The sequence below is a fragment of the Haematobia irritans genome, chromosome 1, assembly GCF_050003625.1.
Source record: "Haematobia irritans isolate KBUSLIRL chromosome 1, ASM5000362v1, whole genome shotgun sequence".
In the NCBI taxonomy this organism is placed as follows: domain Eukaryota; kingdom Metazoa; phylum Arthropoda; class Insecta; order Diptera; family Muscidae; genus Haematobia; species Haematobia irritans.
Window position 1 is genome coordinate 248,479,853 of NC_134397.1, and position 22,592 is coordinate 248,502,444.

General features: G+C 28.5%; 1 protein-coding gene across 1 annotated transcript in view; it reads right to left on the bottom strand.

The window, feature by feature from the left end:
- LOC142235705 (uncharacterized) overlaps positions 1–22,592 on the bottom strand; it is a 450,997-nt gene that overhangs the window by 77,752 nt on the left and 350,653 nt on the right. Inside the window, exons 7-8 of the mRNA XM_075306966.1 lie at positions 21,877–22,095; positions 2,304–2,360 (exon numbers count right to left, since the gene is read on the bottom strand). Of these exons, the coding sequence (XP_075163081.1) occupies positions 2,304–2,360; positions 21,877–22,095 (276 nt within the window). The remainder of the gene's footprint in view (positions 1–2,303; positions 2,361–21,876; positions 22,096–22,592) is intronic.

Consider the following 22,592-nt stretch of genomic DNA (forward strand, 5'->3'; position numbering starts at 1 on the left):
ATTTTCTATAGAAATAAAATTTTGACAAAATTTTCTATAGAAATAAAATTTTTAAAAATTTTCTATAGAAATAAAATCTTTACAAAATTTTCTATAGAAATGAAATGTTGACAAAATATTCTATAGAAATAAAATTTTGAGGAAATTTTCTATACAAATAATTTTTTGAGAAAATTATCCATAAAAATAAAATTTTGAGGAAATTTTCTATACAAATAATTTTTTGACAAAATTTTCTATAGAAATAAAATTTTGAGGAAATTTTCTATACAAATAATTTTTTGAGAAAATTATCTATAGAAATAAAATTTTGAGGAAATTTTTTATACAAATAATTTTTTGACAAAATTTTTTATAGAAATACAATTTTGACAAATTTTTCTATAGAAAGTAAATTTTGACAAAATTTTCTATAGAAATAAAATTTTAACAAAATTTTCTATAGAAATAAAATTTTGACAAAATATTCTATAGAAATAAAATTTTGACAAAACTTTCTATAGAAATAAAATGTTGACAACATTTTCTGTAGAAATAAAATTTTGACAAAATTTTCTATAGAAATAAAATTTTGACAAAATTTTCTACAGAAAAAAATTGATAAAATTTTCTATAGAAATAAAATTTTGACAAAATATTCTATAGAAATAAAATTTTCACAAAATTTGCTATAGATATACAATTTTGACAAAATTTTCTATAGAAATAAATTTTGGCGAAAATTTTCTATAAAAATAAATTTTTGACAAAATTTTCTATAAAAATAAAATTTTGACAAAAAAATACAATTTTGGAAAATTTTTTCTAGGAATAAAATTTTGACACAATTTTCTGCAGAAATAAAATTTTGACAAAATTTTCTATAGATATAAAATTTTGAGAAAATGTTCTATAGAAATAAAATTTTGACAAAATTTTCTACAGAAAAAAATTGACAAAATTTTCTATAGAAATAAAATTTTGACAAAATTTGCTATAGATATACAATTTTGACAAAATTTTCTATAGAAATAATTTTTTGACAAAATTTTCTATAAAAATAAAATTTTGACCAAAAAATACAATTTTGGAAAATTTTTTCTAGGAATAAAATTTTGACAAAATTTTCTGTAGAAATAATATTTTGACAAAATTTTCTATAGATATAAACTTTTGAGAAAATTTTCTATAGAAATAAAAATTTGAGAAAATCTTCTATACAATTAATTTTTTGACAAAATTTTCTATAGAAATAAAATTTTGACAAAATTTTCTATAGAAATAAAATTTTAACAAAATTTTCTATAGAAATAAAATTTTGACAAAATTAGAAATAAAATTTTGAGAAAATTTTCTATACAAATAATTTTTTGACAAAATTTTCTATAGAAATAAAATTTTAATAAAATATTCTATAGAAATAAAATTTTGACAAAATTTTCTATAGAAATAAAATTTTGACAAAATGTTCTAAGAAATAAAATTTTGACAACATATTCTGTAGAAATAAAATGTTGACAAGATTTTCTATAGAAATAAAATTTGGAGAAATTTTTCTATAAAAATAAATTTTTGACAAAATTTTCTATAAAAATAAAATTTAGACCACATCCTAAAGGTATAAAATTTTGACAAAATTTTCTATAAAAATAAATTTTTGACAAAATTTCGTAAAATATAAAATTATGACAAAATTTTCTATAGATATGAAACTTTGGAAAATTTTTCTTTAAAAATAAAATGTTGATCAAATTTCGTAAAGATATACAATTTTTACAAAATTTTCTATAGATATAAAATTTTGGAAAAATTTTCTATAGAAATAAAGTTTTAACAACCTGGAAATAAATAAAATTTTGCAAAACAAATTCTATTGAAATATTGAGAAAATTTTTTATAGAAATAAAATTTTGCAAAAAAAAAACTACAAGAGTAGCTTAACCAATAGAAGAAAAGTATGTTTGTCAAATGTATGTGTTTTTTTTCTTTTTTTTTTTAATTTGGAGCGGTAAACGTGGATACTACATCAATGGTGTAGTAACTGTTTTTGGTGTTACGCTTTTTGTATTATCTCGTAATTGGAATCAGGTCCCTTTTTATGCAAGGCGAACATGGTAACCATTACACCACGGTAGCTTCTATTTTTTTTGTATCAATTACACGATCACATATTCTCCATAACCAACTATTGAAATTAAAAATAGTTTTTGCGAAAAATTTTTCATTGTGTATTAACCCATCTCCATATATATGTGAATCTTTAGATATATTCCTGTTTATGAATATGCATGTATTAGTTACAAAATTATATTCTGGAGACTTACCTCTTCGTGTTCTCGTTGAAATTTCTCCTTTTTACGCATTGCCTCTTGTACTTTTAACTGCAAGCAAAAAAAGAAACAGAGAAACAAAATAAAAGAAGTTGTAATAAGAATGAAATAAAAAACCCCATTAGAATCTTAATGACAATGAAGAAAGGAAAAACAACAAAATTCAATTACTGCTATTTAGAGACAGAGACAAGGAGAGAGAGACACACACCAAATGAGCGAGAGTACAATAGAAACATAACTTATACGTTTTAGTCATACATAAATTCATATATGGCTATAATAGAGTATCTCTCTGTGGGTGTATGTAGTACAGCTCACAACCACACTCTCTGTTATTTGAATAAGGTAAAATCCAATTAAAATTTAAATGCTTTGGAAAACAAAGACAAAGATGCTATGCAAAAGAAAACATTGCAAAGAAGAATAATTATGAATGAAAATGCTAAAGGGCAAATTGGCCCACATCAAGAACTAACCCAATTCGTTTGACTATTGAGGAAATTATGCATTAGCTCTTTGAGTAAGGAGAAAACAAAATGCTACATAATGGCAAAGTTTAATCACCCTGAGCTCCCATAAACTATAATTAAAAGAATAAGTAATTTTATTTGTAATTTAAGTCGACGAGGGAGAGGTATTTTATATTTCGGGATTGGGTAACCCTAGTGTTGCAATCTGATAACTGTTAACTTTATCGTAAAGCTTGAAATTTTTAAGGTTATACGTACATAGAACGTTTTGATATACGAGCGATATACAACAACACAGTAGTGGTTTTCAAAACCAACCATATACTTTTAAAGCGCTCCTGTAAAAAATTTGATACTCATTTTAGGCAAATATTTGACCCTACAAAAAAATGTGGACCTATAATAATGGTGTAACGGCTACTGGTCGCTTTCCCATTGTATTTATCGACCGTTGCGTCAAAATATATGCCGAACAAAACCTAGAGTTTTTACTACTATTATTATTATTCCTATAAATTTTTATTTTTAATTTTATTCTATAGAAAATTTTTGCAAAATTTTGTTTCTATAGAAATATTTGTCATAAATTTAGTTCTATAGAAAATTTTGTCAACATTTTATTTTTCAGAAAATTTTGTCAATATTTTATTTTTAAGAAAATTTTGTCAAAATTTTATTTTTAAGAAAATCTTGTCAAAATTTTATTTCTCTAGAAAATGTAGTCAACATTTTATTTCTATAGAAAATTTAGTCAACATTTTATTTCTATAGAAAATCTTGTTAAAAATTATGTAGAAGATTTTGTCAAAATTTCATCTCTATACAAAATGCTTTCAAAATTTTTGCAAAATTTTATTTCCATAGAAAATTTTTCAAAATTTTATTTCTATATAATATTAGTGAAAAAGTTTATTTCTATAGAAAATTTTTGCAAAATTTTATTTCTATAGAAAATTTTGTCAAAATTTTATTTCTATAGACAATTTTGTCAAAATGTTATTTCTATAGAAGACTCGGTCAAAATTTTATTTCTATAGAAAATTTTTGCAAAAGTTTTTTTCTATAGAAAATTTTTGCAAAATTTTATTTCTATAGCAAATTTTTTCAAAATTTTATTTCTATAGAAAATTTCGTCAAAATTTTATTTCTATAGAAAATTTTGTCAAAATTTTATTGCTATAGAAGATTCGGTCAAAATTTTATTTCTATAGAAAATTTTTGCAAAAGTTTTTTTCTATAGAAAATTTCGTCAAAATTTTATTTCTATAGAAAATTTTGTCAAAATTTTATTGCTATATAAGATTCGGTCAAAATTTTATTTCTATAGAAAATTTTTGCAAAAGTTTTTTTCTATAGAAAATTTTTGCAAAATTTTATTTCTATAGCAAATTTTTGCAAAATTTCTATAAATTCTATAGAAACTTTCATCAAAATTTTATTTCTATAGAAAATTGTGTCAAAATTTTATTGCTATAGAAGATTAGGTCAAAATTTTATTTCTATAGAAAATTTTTACAAAAGTTTTTTCTATAGAAAATTTTTGCAAAATTTTATTTCTCTAGCATATTTTTGCAAAATTTTATTTCTATAGAAAATTTTCTCAAATTTTTATTTCTATAGAAAAGTTTGTACATATTTTATTCCTATAGAAAATTGTGTCAACATTTTATTTCTATTGAAAATTTTTGCACGTTTTTATACTTATAGAAAATTTTGGCACAATTTTATTTCTATAGAAAATTTTGTCAAAAGTTTATTTCTATAGAAAATATTGTCCAAAATTTTATTTCTATAGAAAATGTTGTCAAAATTTTATTTCTATAGAGAATTTTTTCAAAAAAAATTATTTCCATAGAAAACTTTTGCAAAATTTTATTTCTATAGAAAATGTTTGCAAAAGTTTTTTTCTATAGACAATTTTGACAAAATTTTATTTCTATAGCATATTTTTGCAAAATTTTATTTCTATAGAAAATGTTTCTATAGACAATTTTGCCAAAATTTTATTTCTATAGAAATTTTTTGAATTTTTTATTTCTATAAAAAAATTTTGTCAAAATTTCATTGCTATGGAAAATGTTTGCAATATTTTATTTCCATAGACATTTTTTTCTGAATTTTGTCAAAATTTTATTTATATAGAAATGAAGCTCTGTCAAACACCAGTGTCCGTCGATGGTATGATGAATTCAACCGAAGTCGTCGTAGTTGATTTCCAGACAAATTTCGTGAAGGTCAATCAAAATCAGTTCTTGGTCCGAAACCATTGATGCTGTGTGCCACAGAGAACGGCTGCGATCTACCGCAACCGACCAGTGTATTTAGTACACACTAGAGGTCTGCACAATTCCATTTGTAAATGTAGAGTACACGTGTACTTGCTACATGAGTACATTTATTTGAGAGAGTCGCAAAACAATTGGTACACATTTTGATGAACACCAAAAGCCACGAGTAACTTCTTGTTGCTACACTTATGTCTTCACTACCAACAAACACACGTGCAGTTTCAGAAATACAAAAAAAAAAAACAGTTACTCTCCACAATATATGTTTACGGTTTGTTATAAAGAACGGCAAACGTTAAGGTAAGTGTGTGACATACATAAATATATGAAATATGTGACATACATATATATCTATGATTAATAATAATGGAAAGTTTTGCTTCGCACATAACTGAGAAATACTAGTGGTACCATGTGAAGTGAAGAGAATCCATGTTGTACTTTTTCTGAAGTACCTGCATTTTTATTGTTCCTTTCTTTCGGAACACATATTGTTTCGGATAAGTACTTGGTGGTATTTGACAAGCAAGTGTTTTCTTCACTTCACTACTTGCGCTCTGAGAGAAAGACAGTGTATGTACTATATTCGATAGCAATTTGGTATTCTCTTATTTGGTACTCTCTCAATTCTCTTGATCTAATGCCAACTGTTGGTAATCTTTGTTGTTGAGTGCAATCACACTTAAATACCACACTCGTTTTTTGTTTACCGAGCGTTGTTACTAATACTAACGGTGTTTTTATTCTCGCATTTGTATCAATGTAAAATATCGCATGGTAATTGGTGTCTTACTCACTGCCACTGATATTTTGTGGGTAAGATTGCAATACGAAAAAAACCACCGGTTCGGTTTGTGACCTATCATGAGATTGACATAATCTTAGGCATTAGAGAGACCAGCATACATTCAAAATTGCATGAAAATTTGACCGCCAAAAAAAATTGTTCGCATTGGATCCCACATAATTTGTCAATCGCTTGAAAAAAGGCTCGTGTTGATTGGTGGAAAAAACTGCTCAAAAAATACGATTGCGGTGCTTCGTCTATGACATCATGGAATGAATCGTGGATTGACACGTACGATTCACAAAGTAAACAGCAGTTGACTACATGGGTATTTCCAGATGAGCCAAATCCAATGAAAGTTGCTCGCACACGAAGCACTTCCAAGCAAATGGTAAGATATTTTTTCGGAAAAACTGGACATGTTGCAATCGTACCATTAGAACAGCACTTCAGAGTGGTATACAACCATTTGTTTGCCAGTTGTATTCCAAGAAATCAGGAAAACTAACCGCCGGATCAATCCTCACCACGACAATGTAAGCTCTCACACATCGGCTCGAACAAATGCATTTTTGAGCATTTCAACCGCTGATTTGATGGGTAATGTGCCGTGTACTCCTGACTTGTCACCGTATGACTTCTTTTGATTCCCTTACATCGCAAATAAAATGAGTTTTCAGGTATATTTCATATTAGCCTGATACCGAAACAGGCAATTGACGTCCATATGCATTATATCTAATTATACAATTATTTTTCGAGCTTTATGGACAGATATAGATTAAGGAACATGGTTAATAGAGCCATTTAAAGAAAGAAAACGCCAGATACAAATCTATACACGCCTGGACTGTACATGTTTCGGTTCGGGCGAATGAACCTTTCCACAGCCTTTAGTATAGATCTGGCTGGGAGAGATAACTCAATTTTGGGCCCTTTATGCTAACTCCTTATGGAGAAAACATTTGGGAATTTTCCTCTTACAAATTGAATCATCTTTTCTCCCACTGTACATCATCTTTTCATATAACTTAACTTTTCAGTTGGAATTTGCTCAATATATAGAATTTTGTTTGAATGGAAAAAGGTACGAAATATGATTTCTTATATTCTGTCACTCTCAATCTGGAATAACTAATTTTCTCTCTCTCTCTCTTTCCGTACAAAACAAATAAAGCTGCCTTGAATTTACTTTTGATAAACCTTTCTTAGGTTTCTGTTGTTGAGTATCCACACACATATTTGTGTAAAATAAAAATTACAGTTTGATTAAATTGTACAAAATTTCTTTGCGAAAAAATAGCAGAGATTTTTGTTCACGTATACTGACAAATTTCTAATTATTTTTTTCCCTTAATGCATACCGATCACACCGATATGTGAATATGGTATAAACTTTGAACAACAAACAGAGTATATGGGCTTAATTTCTCTTAATGATATTTATGCAAGAGTATGAGAGAGAGACTTTACAATTTATCGTGGTGGCATATGATTGGTGTCTTGAGTATATGGATTCATGGATTTGCTCTCTCATGTTCAATACAATATGAGTAAATCAGTGCTGCCGCTACTACTTCAATCGAAGTATTTTGCTTCATTTTCACAAAATTTACTTCGTCACTCCTTCTTCCAAAAATCTGCTTCACTTTTTGTTCTGCTCCAAATTTTTAAATTTTTCCCCATATTACCTAATTGTTTTTCCTATTCCTTTAATTACGATGAACATAGCGGTTTTAATCATTGAATTATTAACCGATGTGGACCAATTTTTGCATAGTTGTTAGAGACCATATACTTACACCATGTACCAAATTTCAGCCGGATCGGATGAAATTTGGTTCTCTTAGAGGCTCCGCAAGCCAAATCGGGGGATCAGTTTATATGGGGGCTATATGTAATTATGGACCGATGTGGACCAATTTTTGCATGGTTGTTAGAGATCGTATGCTGAAGCCATGTACCAAATTTCAGCTGGATCGGATGAAATTTGCTTCTCTTAGAGTCCCCGCAAGCCAAATTTGTGGGTCCGTTTATATGGGGGCTATACGTAAAAGTGGACCGATATTGCCCATTTGTAATACCATCCGACCTACATCAATAACAACTACTTGTGCCAAGTTTCAAGTCGATAGCTTCTTTCGTTCGGATGTTAGCGTGATTTCAACAGACGGACTACTTCAATTTTATTCAATCTACTCCACTTTTTTCCAAAATCTACTTCACTCAATTTTTCCCTAGCGGCACTAGAGATCGTATGCTGAAGCCATGTACCAAATTTCAGCTGGATCGGATGAAATTTGCTTCTCTTAGAGTCCCCGCAAGCCAAATTTGTGGGTCCGTTTATATGGGGGCTATACGTAAAAGTGGACCGATATGGCCCATTTGTAATACCATCCGACCTACATCAATAACAACTACTTGTGCCAAGTTTCAAGTCGATAGCTTCTTTCGTTCGGATGTTAGCGTGATTTCAGCAGACGGACTACTTCAATTTTATTCAATCTACTCCACTTTTTTCCAAAATCTACTTCACTCAATTTTTCACTAGCGGCAGCACTGGAGTAAATATTGGGATATACTCTCTTGTGATTTCCCATTTCCATTCTATGGTTGGTAATGAGGTTTTGTGTGAGCATTAGCATTCATAATCATATTGCCCTGATTATAGTCAGTAGCCATATTTTCAACATCTCTGTAATTTATAATATTACTAGTTTTAGCATTGGATAATTATAAGTGAAAATTTATCTTCACTACGATATTCAAAAGACGAAAATTATAAACTTGCCTCTCTTGAATATTTCGAATAAGTTTAAGCATACATAACGTATTTATTTTATATTCCGAATAAATTTAGTAATATTTTTAATATCTTTATTTACCTTACATCGTTTACCTATTCAAATACAAAACACTGTGTATATAAGGCTAGCAGCAAAAATTTGAGCATAGTGTCCCTAAGTAGGTATGCTTAGTCATAAATTTATGGGTTCTTGGGTTTGTGAGAAAGTTTGCCATAAGGAGCTTGAAAAACAATAATGCCGAGGCACTAGTAGCAAAAGTAGAATCAACACACCAACACCCTAAACAAATATACAATGTGTCTTGAAGAAATTCGTTGGTATGATTTTCTTGTTTTTTTGTTTGTTTTTGTGATGTGGTATTTTTTTCAGTTTTGTTGTTGGTTTTTTTTAATCGCTTGAGTACCATTTTGACACCCGCACAACGCACAACTGTAATTTATACTTAATTAAAATGAACTTTTCCCACATAGAAAACCAACTTACCAACAAAGTAGGATAGAAAGATGGTGAGACAGAGAGAGAGAGAGGGGGAGAGAGCGTAAAAAAAGCGAACGACAACGAATAAGGAAATAAGAGTCATGGAAAGAGTTCTAGTAGTAGACAGGCATAGCCTGTCTAGTAGTAGAAGCTAAATGAGAAAATGCTTCGAAACTTCAAAAAGATTGTGAGTAAAATGAAACCCAACTAAAATCACTAAAAGGATGTAGCAAAGTTGGTATGAGTGTTGTAATGAAGCTACTTGGTGGTGGTGGTGGCTGTAGTGGTTTGGGCCAAGGCAATGATGATATTCCAGAAAAAAGTAGTTGAAAAGTAGCAAGTGTACTTATAGTTTGGTTATTGCATTTAAATGATAAGGCATTTTTACATGAAACAACAGTGGCAGCAATAGCACCAACAAAACAACATCACTCGCACCATCGCACAATATCAACATTTTTCCCGACAAGTGTAAAACAATTTACAAAGTGTGCGGTATGCAACGTCACATCTTCAAGCCATGATACTTTTCTCAGTCTTCTTGTAAAAATTAGAATCCCACCAACACAAGACATTTCCCTTACCCTTCCATGGTTGTTGTCGTTAAGGAAGACAAAAAAAAATGGGGACGAGCAAAGATTAAAACACTTTAACAACACAAACACTGAAAAACTATCCTTAAAAGTTATAGAGCCACCTCATATATGGGGAAACTATAGAAACCCTCCCTACCCCAACCATATTACAAAACTTCACTGCGAACATAACCAGGGCAATTTAAGTAATGACACATTTGAACCAGGAAAAATTTACATGACAAACATTTAAATGCACACACGCACACACACACACTCCGACAACATAATGAAATTTGAGACTAACAAAAAAACACAACGTTTGGTTAAGGAAAAAGAGCAAAGACTTTGGCAACTATGGGTCTTTACGAAGGAAGGATATATTGATGTGGCAGATAGATCTATAGTTACATACCCAAAGAAAAACAAAAATGAGATCATTGCAAACAATAAGAAAAGTGTTGAAAACTATTAGCAAACATTTACCATACATACAAATTTTGACGATACTATTGAATTTGAAATCCCCACTTTCACAGAGATGCCACAAAATAAAGACATATGGAAATAATTTAAATTGACAGTATTTCTTAATGGTTCGCTTAAGGCAAACCAACTTTATTGAATGCATGGGAAAAAGATATTTCGATGTAAATCAATGTTAAATAGTATTAACAGAATACATCATGATCATGTAATACTCTGGAGTCATTGAAACTCTCTTTATCTCTTGCTCTCATTATGTCTTAACATAGTCTCTAATTATGGTAAATCCCTTATGGTAATCGCTCATAAACTCTATTGTGTTTTATTTGTTATCCAAAAATGATAACTGTTTGTCTCTTCTGGTTCGCAACTGATTTTTTTTTTGTAAATTACATTCTATTACTCTCAGCCTTGCTCTCAATATATCTTAGTCTCTAGTTATGGTAAATCCCTTATGGTAATCGCTCATAAACTCTATTGTATTTTAATTGTAATCTAAAAATCATAACTGTTTGTCTCTGGCTCTCAATTGTGTTTTGTTTTGTAAATTACTCTCAAATACTATCTGCCTATGTAAGCAAGCACTATGTAAGCTACATTGAGTGCAAGAATAAATACGCTAGCAAATCTAAGCGTAGTCTTTTCAGAAGGCCAACAATGAATAACATAAATAATAATCACTAAGACTTATGAAGATCTTAATACTAACTGTTCATGTCTAGGAAAAGTTATAAAATTATAAAAATATAACCCCATATTCATAAAAGTTAAAGTGAACTTTAATCCTACTATTACCATATGAATTCTTTCCATAAACTGTCAGTAAATTATTATGAATATGGGCATAAACTTATAAATCCCTTTAAGGCAAAACCATCTAATTGGACAAATCTTAGCCGGATTTGAATGGTATTTCACGTTATAAACTTCAATTTTTGTACAATACAATATAATCATTTTAAATTTAATTTAAACATTCTATATAGAAATACTGAACGACACTATTGAATTTAAAATATCTTTACCAGAGATACTACAAAATAAAAACATAGGGAAATATTTTAAATGGAAAATATTTCTAAATTTTCATTTATCCATTTCTCATTTCACGTATATATTCATTTACCCATTTATGTTTCTAATATTAAATTGTATTAACAGAATGCATTTACATGAAAAGATCATGTTAAATAATCATTACAGTGTTAAGGAGTCATTGCTAATAGCATTTCCACAACGAAATTTTATTTTATACCAAAATTTTTCAAAATTGGACCAAAAAAGAAGACCATTTTTCCGAATTAAAAAAAAAACAAACAAAAACATTTAAAAGTTTAAAATTTTCACAAAATTTTACTTCGATAGAAAATGTTGTCAAATGTTTTTATTTCTATAGAAAATTTTGTCAAAATTGTATTTCGATAGAAAATTTCTTAACATTTAATTTTTGTAGAAAATTTTTTCAAAATTTCATTTTTATAGAAAATATTGCCAAAATCTTGTTTCTATAGAAACTTTTGTCAAATTTTTATTTTTATAGAATTTTTTTTTCAAAATTTTATTTCTACAGAATACTTTGTCAAACTTTTATTTCTATAGGAAATTTTTTATTTCTATAGAAAATATTGCCAAAATCTTGTTTCTATAGAAACTTTTGTCAAATTTTTATTTTTATAGATTTTTTTTTTTTTTAAATTTTATTTCTATAGAATACTTTGTCAAACTTTTATTTCTATAGGAAATTTTGTCAAAATTTTATTTCTATAGAAAATTTTATTAAAATTTTGGTTCTATAGAATTTTTTTTTTCAAAATTTTATTTCTATACATTTTACATTTTATTCAAAATTTCGTTTCTATAGAAAATTTTATCAAAATTTCATTTCGATAGAAAATTTTTGTTAAAATTTAATTTCTATAGGAATATTTGTCAAAATTTTATTTCTTGTTAACATTTTTTTTCTATAGAAAATGTTGCCAAAAATTTACTTTATCTAGAAAAAATTGCCTAAACTTTATTTCTCTAGAAAATTTCGCCAAAATTTCATTTCTATAAGAATATTGGTCAAAATTGTATTTCTTGTCAAAATTTACTTCTATAGAATCTTTTGCCAAATTTTTATTTCTATAGAAAATTTTGTCAAAATTTTATTTCTTACAAAATTTTGTTAAAATTTTATTTGTATAGAAATTTATGTCAAAATTTTATTTTTACAGAAAATTTTGAAAAAATTTCAGATTTGACGAAAATGGACCAAGATCAACCAAATTCTATTTGGTCCGACCATCGGACCAAATTTAAAAATTAATAATTTTTTGGAGCAATTTTGGTTCGATCGGACCAAAATGGCAACACTGATTGCTATACTATGCTGATTATTTGCAATAACAAAAGCTTTTACGCTCTTGCTCTCGATATGTCTTGCTCTCTAGTTATAGTAAATCCCTTATGGTAATCGCTCATAAAATCTGTGGTATTTGAATTGTATATGACAGGAATGATAAATGATGTTGACGAAAAAGTACTAAAAATGTATTAAAAAAGTACTTTTCAAAGCCAAAAGGTGCTAAAGACTATTGTAAACGTATACGTATAATTAAATGTAGATCACAATTTTTTTAGATTTACTAAAAAAATCTTATTTTGCAAATTTTTTTCTATAGAAAATTTCGTCAACATTTTATTTCTGCAAAAAAAAATTATTTCTGCGAAAATTTTGTGAACATTTTATTTATATAGAATTTTTTTTTTTTTGCAGAAAATTTTGTCAAAATTATATTTCTTTAGGAAATTTTATCAAAATTTTATTTCTTTAGGAAATTTTGTCAAAATTTTATTCCTATATAAAATTTTTTCTATAGGAAATTTTTTCAAAATTTTATTTTCATAGAAAATTTTGTTCAATTTTTATTCTATACGAAATTTTATCAAAGTTTTATTTCTATAGGAAAAAGTTTATTCTTATAGTTTTTTTTCAATATTTTATTTCTATAAAAAATTTTGTCAAAATGTTATTTATATTGAAAATTTTAAGAAATACCTCCTTGCAATATGTACCAAATTCAAGAATTCTACCAAACTACAAAACAGTAACAAATTACAATTTTTTGCAGAATTCTACCAACTGTGGCAACCGGCTCAGGGTCTCTCAAAAATGTTGAGATTGTGTAATAAAAACTAAAATACCCTCATTTTGGACTATGTTTATTTATTCAAAAAGTTGATATCTGAGAAACGTTCACAATTAGGGCAGAATAACTCAATATAGATTAATTGTGATGAAAAAGTACCGAATGGCTCACGGTCGTGCTACGGTGCTTTTGGCAGTCGAATTGTATCAAAAAAGCACAAAAGTGTCAACTTTATCAACCCTGGTATATGATACCAAAGATTAACTGTTTGTCTCTTGCTCTCAAATGTGATTTTTTTTATATAACTCTCTAAGACTCATTGCAACCAATCTCTATGACAGTTGCATCTCATCGTTAAATACTCTAGATTACAAGCTCTTATTTTGCGAAAAGTATAATGGTCGAATCTATTGAAATTGTGAAAAGCTATTGTGGCAACCTGCTATTTCAGATTTCCTTGGACTATTATTCAGTCCATTGTGACACCGCAGTGGTGAAATGTGAATACATCTTCCAATTTGCTACCATTGCCTGTTACCACTATACTGACAGTGTTGTGTCAAAAAATGTAGGCAAAAAAACGATAACAACACGAGAAACGATTCGAAAAGTGAAGGCCAGATTTGATCGAAATCCACGCCAAAGTGGCAGAAAAGTTTCCCGTGAGCTGAAAATTTGACGATAAGTGATGCAACTCATTTTGAAAAATGAGCATGGAATAAAGCCATTGGGAGCCACAGTGGTACAAAGGCTAGCATGTCCAATTTACATATAAAGGGTGCTGGGTTCAATTCCAATTTTGACCGAATACTAACAAGTTTTTTAGCTGTGGATTATCCCCTCTCAGTCAAAAGTTGACGTTTCCCCATTTTAATATGTTGCACGATCTATTCCATGAATATTGAAAAATATCAAAATCTGGGCTTTTGCATTTTTCTTTTAATTTAAAAAATTTATTTTCAAAATTTCTAAAAAGTTTAAAATTCGATTTTTTATTCTTATTACTGTTTATAGCCTTTCGGTTCTGATCGAATTTTTTACGAACACAACACCGCTCCTATACAAAAAAAACAATGTCACCAAAATGTTTCAACTCAAATTTCAACTAAAAAAAAATCAATTTAAAAATTTAATTAATGCAACTAAAATTGAATTCGTTAATTAAAACCAAAATTAAGTCTATCAATTTATTTATTACTAAAGTCAATTGATATGTTAATAAAATCAGTTAATAATTGACGTTGATGATTGAAACTACGAATTTAATCGAAATTAAAAAAAAATTTTTCTGTGTTGTTGAAAAAAGCAAAACATATTAATGGCTAATTTAAACATCTTCATTGGAAATAGTTGGCAACACTGTTACTGTTACTAGAACCTCTCTCTATCTTCCTGGTATGGCCAGACTTAACAACATCAAGTAATAGCGACAGATGTGACAAAAACATACAGACCATGTGTCTCAATGTTCATTTCATTCCTTCATTGCTATCGCCAACAAAAAGAACACGCAACTAACAAATGCAACAGACTTTCCGATATATTTTTTTCTCCTCGTTTCGTTAACAAAATTTGCTCAAGCAAGCAATATTTAGTATAACTTGAAAGTGATTTTTTTTTTTTTGAAAAAACATAGACAACATTGCATGAGCGTATTGCCAGACAGGACAACCAAATACGTGGTATACACGCATACTATCACACGTGCCGGTATTAGAATAAAGTCCAATGTAAGAGTTGAAATTTTAAGCTTTTTTTGAGATGCTCAACCAGTAGAAGCCAGCCAAAAAGGAATTCACCCAAAAGGGAGTTTTCATTTGGTTTCCTTCATCTAACAGAGGATGGTAACAAACGTTACTAGCAACCATGCATGCATGAATTGACACAAAATGCCAACAACATGCATTATGCCAGCCAGCCATCCGGCTAGCTATACACGACGCATGATGTCGAGACGAGTGTAAAGGCATAATCACACCTTCACACACACCCACACTTACTCTGGCTACAGTACAAAGCTCAACTTAAAGACAAAAACCTTTCACCAAAGACAAGAGTTTTGGAGAATAAGAAACGAAAAAAAAAAAACAAAATACTCACACATACACTGACATGCATATTTGTATGTGTGTTTGTCTCATACTAAACTCAGTTGTTTGCAAAAGTTTAAGTGTATCCTTGTAAGGTAATTTCTGTTGAAAATGATACCGATACTCATAACCCATACCTATACCACATTGCACTTACACATGCATACTCTTACGGTAGACAACTCAGCATTGTCTTGAAGGGGATTTTTGACAAAAAAATAAAAAAAAAAACAAAAAAAAAAAGCAAAAATAAAACTTTTATAGTCAACAGCTAAGGCAAAATATTTACATTGAATTTTCTTTTTTAAATAGAAAATCAGAAGGGGTTGCCATATGAGGGAAGGTGACGAAATTTTGTATTAAAGAAAGCAAATGGGAAAGCTCACAAATGTACACATTGAGAGATATAGAGAGGGGCTATGTAAGCTATAATGACAGTTTTGTCAACATTTTATTTCTATAGACAATTTTTGCAAAATTTTAATTTTATAGAAAATTTTTGCAAAAATTTATTTTTATAGAAAATGTCGGCAAAATTTTATTTCTATAGAAAATTTTGTCAACATTTTATTACTATAGACAATTTTGTCAACATTTTATTTCAATGGAAAATTTTGTCAAAATTTTATTTCAATAAAAAATCTTGTCAACATTTTATTCCATAAAACATGTCAAATTTTTATTTCTATCGAAAATTTTGTCAAAATTTTATTTTTATAGAAAATTTTTCAATATTTTATTTCTATAGAATACTTTGTCAAACTTTTATTTCTATAGAAAATTTTGTCAAAATTTTATTTCTATAGAAAATTTTGTCAAAATTTTATTTCTATAGAAAATTTTGTCAAAATTTTATTTCAAGAGGTAATTTTGTCAAAATTTTATTTTCATAGAAAATTTTAACAAAACTTTTACAGAAAAAAAATTGAAAAAATTTTCCATAGAAATAAAATTTTGAAAAATTTTCTATAGAAATAAAATTTTGAAAAAATTTTCTATAGAAATAAAATTTTGACAAAATTTTCTACAGAATTACAATTTTGACAAAATTTTCGATAGAAATGAATTTTTGACGACATTTTGTATAGAATAAAATTTTGACAAGAGTCTTGTCAAAATTTTGAAAAATTTTATTTCTATAGAAAATTTTTTCAAAAGATTATTTCTATAGAAAATTTTTCCAAAATCTTGTTTCTGGAAAAGTTTTGTTAAAATTTTATTTCAATAGACAATTTTATCAAAGTTTTATTTCTATAGACAATTTTGTCAAAATTTTATTTCTATAGAAAATTTTGCCAAATTTTAATTCTATAGAAAATTTTGTCAATTTTTTTTTCTAAGACAATTTTGTCAATTTTTATACCCTAAACCACATGGTGGTCAGGGTATAATAAGTTTGATCTGCCAAAAAATGTGCCTACCAGAAATATTGATTTTAGACCCCATAAAATATATACCGATCGACTCAGAATCACCTCCTGAGTCGATCTAGCGCTTGGTGTCCGTCCGTCTGTCCATGTATTTGTTGTTCACAGGATTCCGGTCGCAATTATTAACCGATTTTGATGAAATTTGGTACAGGGAGGTTTTTGGGCACAAGGACGAACGCTATTTAATTTGGAAGAAATCGGATCAAATTTAGATATAGCTCCCATATATATGTATCGCCCGATTTCGACAAATGGGGTCAAGTTGCGCGTTTTTTAAAACGGATCGTCACCAAATTTGGCAAAAGGTAATCTTTTCCTTCGCCCTTCAAGTCTGTAAAATTTCATCCAAACCGGTTCAGATTTAGATATAGCTCTCATATATATGTATCGCCCGATTTTCCCAAATTTGGCCACAAAACCTTTATTTATCAACCGATCTTACTCAAAGTTGGCTAAATATAATCTTCTATAGCACTAACTATATGTGCAAAAAATCATCGAAATCGGTTCAGATTTAGCTATAGCACCCATATATATGTACCGCCCGATTTTTCTAAATTTGGCCATAAAACCCTTATTTATCAACCGATCTTACCCAAATTTGGCTAAATGTAGTCCTCTATAGCACTAACTATATGTGCAAAAAATCATCGAAATCGGTTCAGATTTAGATATAGCTCCCATATATATGTATAGCCCGATTTTCCCAAATTTGGCCATAGAACCCTAATTTATTAACCGATCTTACTAAAAGTTGGCTAGATCCAGTCCTCTATAGTACTAACTATATGTGCAAAATTTCATCGAAATCGGTTCAGATGTAGATATAGCTCCCATATATGTATTACCCGATTTTGAAAAATTCGCCCCTAATAACCTTATGTTTGACCATACAGGACTTATTTCTTAACTGATCTTACTCAAATCTTGCACAAGGTAACCTTTTGTGGTATTAATCAAACCCGCAAAATATTATGCAAATTGGTTCAGATTTAGATATAGCTTCCATATATATGCATCGCTCGATTTTCCCAAATTTGGCCATAGTACTCTTATTTATTAACCAATGTTACTCAAATTTCAAATTTTGATGTACTAGCCGATCGTACTTATACATACTTGTAGCTCTTACATAACAATATTGCTAGATTTTTACAAATTTGTATTTATTACCCACACTAATTTAATGATTTTCTCTTTTTTAATAATAGGCTCAATATTACACTCAAAAAAAAGTGAACTCTCTATTTCACTAAAGCCAATTTAACTTTATTTTAGTTCATGGAATTATTATGTTTGGAGAAAGTTTCCTTTACTCTAATAATTTTTTGTTTACGTTAGTTAAATTAACTAAAACCGAGAAAAAAAATGAACTCAAATGAAGCATAATGATTAACTAAATTCGTACCTTCCACAAAATAGTTCAGAATTTCTTTAAATTTGTAAATTTTACCAAAAATGCGTCCATCATGAACTTCGTATATCACTAAAGACATTCTTGCAATTTTGAACTCCAAGTTTTTCCTTCAAACTACAAAATTTTCTTTAACAAGTGAAAAAACTTAGTTATGTCTAATAAATTTTCTTGAATTTGTCGAAAAATATTTACTTATTTTTATGACATCGGCGTGATGTCAACGTTTGTAATACTGTTTAGTTAAAATTTTCTACAAATGTTCAAAATTTTCTAAAATTAACCGAAACTTTTCTTCCTGGTGGGTTCACTGTTTTTTCAGTGTAGTGGCAATTTGTCAACATTTTATTTCTATAGAACATTTTGTCAAAATTGTATTTCAATAGAAATTTTTTTCAAAATATTATTTCTATAAAAAAATTTTCTCAAAATTTTATTACTGTGGAATTTTTTCTCAAAATTTTATTTCTATAGAATTTATTGTCAAAATTTTTTTTCTATAGAAACATTTCTGTAATGGTGGTTTAGGGTATGATATAGTCGGCCCCGCCCGACTTTCTACTTTACTTACTTGTTTTTCTTAAACTTTTATTTCTATAGGAAATTTTCTCAAAATTGTATTTATATAACAAATTTTCTCAATACGAACCCTATTTGTGCTATTTATAACAACTTAAAATGTTCATCTTGCCAAAAAAAAAAAAAAAAAAAAAAAAAAAACAAAAAACAAAAAATGGAATTAAAACGTGAACATTTTAGTGGAACTTTTTTTTACAACTTTCAGCGTGTATTAAGTCAAAAACAATACATGGTTGAATTTAATTAAATTTTTGGTGATGAGGTTCCGTCAAACACCAGTGGTCATCGATGGTATGGTGAATTCAAACCACGTCGTAGTTCACTTCACATCACAAGATTTAAACAATCTTGAAGTGAAGTGGGACCAGCATATATTCATATTGCATGAACATTTGACTGCCACATAAAGGTTTGTTCAAGTTGTCCACATTTGTTTGAATTCTTCCAAAAATGGTAGATTTTTTACAGTTTGATGGATTAGTAGAATGGTAGAATTCTTGATGTTTTGGTAGATTTTGCAAAGAATTATTCTCCAACATTTTTACAGAAATAATATTTTGACAAAATTTTGATACAATTTTCTATAGAAATTAAATATTGCACAAATTTAATATAGAAATAAAATTTTGACAAAATTTTCTATAGAAATAAAAAATTAACAAACTTTTCTATAGAAATAAAATTTTGACAAAATTGACTATAGAAATAAAATATTGACAAAAATTTCTATAGAAATAAAATATTGCACAAATTTAATATAGAAATAAAATGTTGACAAAATTTTTTATAGAAAAATTAACAAACTTTTCTATAGAAATAAAATATTGAAAAAAAAATTTCTATAGAAATAAAATGTTGGCAAAATTTTCTATAGAAATAAAATTTTGATAAAATTTTCTATAGAAATAAAATTGTTACAAAATTTTCTATAGAATAAAATTTTTACATTTTCTATCGAAATAGAGGGAGCCACCTTGGTGCAATGATTAGCATGCCCGCCTTGCATACACAAGGTCGTGGGTTCGATTCCGGCTACGACCGAACACCAAAAAGTTTTTCAGCGGTGGATTATCCCACCTCAGTAATGCTGGTGACATTTCTGAGGGTTTCAAAACTTCTCTAAGTGGTTTCACTGGAATGTGGAACGCCGTTCGGACTCGGCTATAAAAAGGAGGTCCCTTGTCATTGAGCTTAACATGGAATCGGGCAGCACTCAGTGATACACAGAAAAAAATTTCACGAAAATTTTTCCAATTAAAATCTTAATTGAGTTTTAAAAAATATTCAATTAAAAACTTAATTGATTCAACAAATTTTTTAATTGAAATAAAAATCAATCACACAAATTAATAGTATCAATTAAATATTTAATTGGATCAATTAATTTTTTAATTGACTGTCAATTAATTTTTTAATTGATACTATCATTTCTGTGATTGAAGACATTTCAATTAAAAAATTAATTGGATCAATTAATTTCGTGATTGAATCAGAAAATATTTTTTTTGTGTGTAAGAGAGAAATTCACCACTGTGGTATCACAATGGACTGAATAGTCTAAGTGAGCCTGATACATAGGGCTGCCACATAACGTAACCTAACCTAACCTAGAAATAAAATGTTTACAAAAATTTCTATAGAAATAAAAGTTTGACAAACATTTCTATAGAAATAAAATTTTGAGAAAATTTTCTATAGAAATAAAATGTTTACAAAATTTTTTATAGAAATAAAATTTTGACAAAATTTTCTATAGAAATAAAATTTTGACAAAATTTTCTATAGAAATACAGTTTTGGACAAAATTTTCTATAGCAATAAAATTTTGACAAAATTTTCTAAAGCAATAAAATTTTGACAAAATTTTCTATAGAACTAAAATTTTCTATAGAAATAAAATTTTGACAAAATTTTCTATAGAAATAAAATTTTGACAAAATTTTCTATAGAAATAAAATGTTGACAAAATTTTCTATAGAAATAAAATTTTGACAAAAATTTCTATAGAAATAAAAGTTTGAGAAAATTTTCTATAGAAATAAAATTTTGAAAAAAAAATTCTATAGAAATAAAATTTTGACAAAAAAATTTTTTATAAAATATTGGAAAGAAAATACAATAGATGCATTTCATCTTTATCATAAATATATACTCTCCCTCCCTCTTTATCTCTCGCTCTCTCACTATCTGCTATATTACACACAATTGATTTTTTGTAACTACCCGTTCACTAATTCAGAAGAAGTTGTATTTCTTATACCAACTTTTTCCTTCTTCAACTCCCCCTCGTTCGACCGACTTTCAAGTCTTTTTTGATTTTTATTGAAAGAATAATTTGTCGCCGGTAACCGGTAAAAGTTCTAGAGAAGAACATATTTTTGGTGAGTGGATATAAGAGACAAAGCATGTATGCATATATGAAGGTGAATGTTGTCGTAAGAATGTGTGTGCGAATGTAAACAGAGCCATCTTAGGAGAATTCATTCTAAAAGAAAATTTTGAAGTCTACTTGTAAGGAGCATACACATACACATTGCCTTCAATGTCTTTTCCTATATATACACGAAAAAAAAACATTACGTAAAGTTGTTTAGGGCTCTTGGACTATAACAGCCGTTCCAAGTTTAATGATTTCCCTATGACAAAATAAAGAATAACAAAAACAACAAGAACAAATGTGGCGAACAACCTGAGAAGATAATGATAGAGAAAAACACGACGACCAAGAATAAGAAGAACCAAAGCTGATGATGTTAGCTAGAGTCGGTAAAATCATTTTGGGTATTACAAACAAATGAAGGCCGGGGAGGGGGCGGGGCAGTGTCTACATTCTAAATTTTTGTATGTGTACATTGTTGAATATATTCACACCAGCCTTGAGAGACTTGAATTTTCTATGCGCTCCTTCTACTATTTTTGCTATCTTGTCCATCCAGGGACTTGACTATTTTTGTCTCTCTAGTGGGTGACTGAGTGTCTTGTAATCTTACAAAAAAAGTTTGCTTGCAGTAAATATTATGACACTCTTGCATCCAACTTGTAAGCAAAACGGTGTTGTTGATATAAATGCTTGGAATGAAATGGTGTCCTACCCCACCACACCTCATCACCTCGTGGGCCATTGGAGCTTAGATAGGTAGTTGACGTCCCATTGTTGCTAAAGCCACTGTCTCCGTTGCTGTTGTTGCTGTCACTAAGTGTATATTGATGTTTCCTTTTTTGTTGTTGTCGTTGTATACATGTGGAAGTCTTACAGGAGGCTTTTTTGTTCCAATTTTTTTTTCTATTTTTTTATGTTTGTCATTAATAATGAATGTAGGCATCAGAGCCTGCATCGACGGCAATGAACTCTTAAATGTTAGTTTCTACTCCTTTTGTTTTGTTTTTGTGCCTTCAATACAATGTAGAAAAATCTCTAGAATAACAACAACAAGGACTAGAGATAGTGGGTGTATGGTTGGGCTTTTGCATAGAAAAAAAAAAAAAAAACAACAACTTTAGGAGTCTCTGAGCGTAGACACCTTGTTTCCCCCGACTTATAAATATGTGAATATGTATGAGCACAAAAATAAAACAACGAGAGAACAACGAGAGTGTATTTGTATATGTATCTCTTTTGAGTTTCTGATACTGATGAAGTTGAAGGGTATATAGATTGTATGCTCTTCATATGCAGCTGATGCTCTTCTTTGCATTGCATAATAAGATTTCTATCATTCACCTTCACTTAGTGATGGCTACGGTGT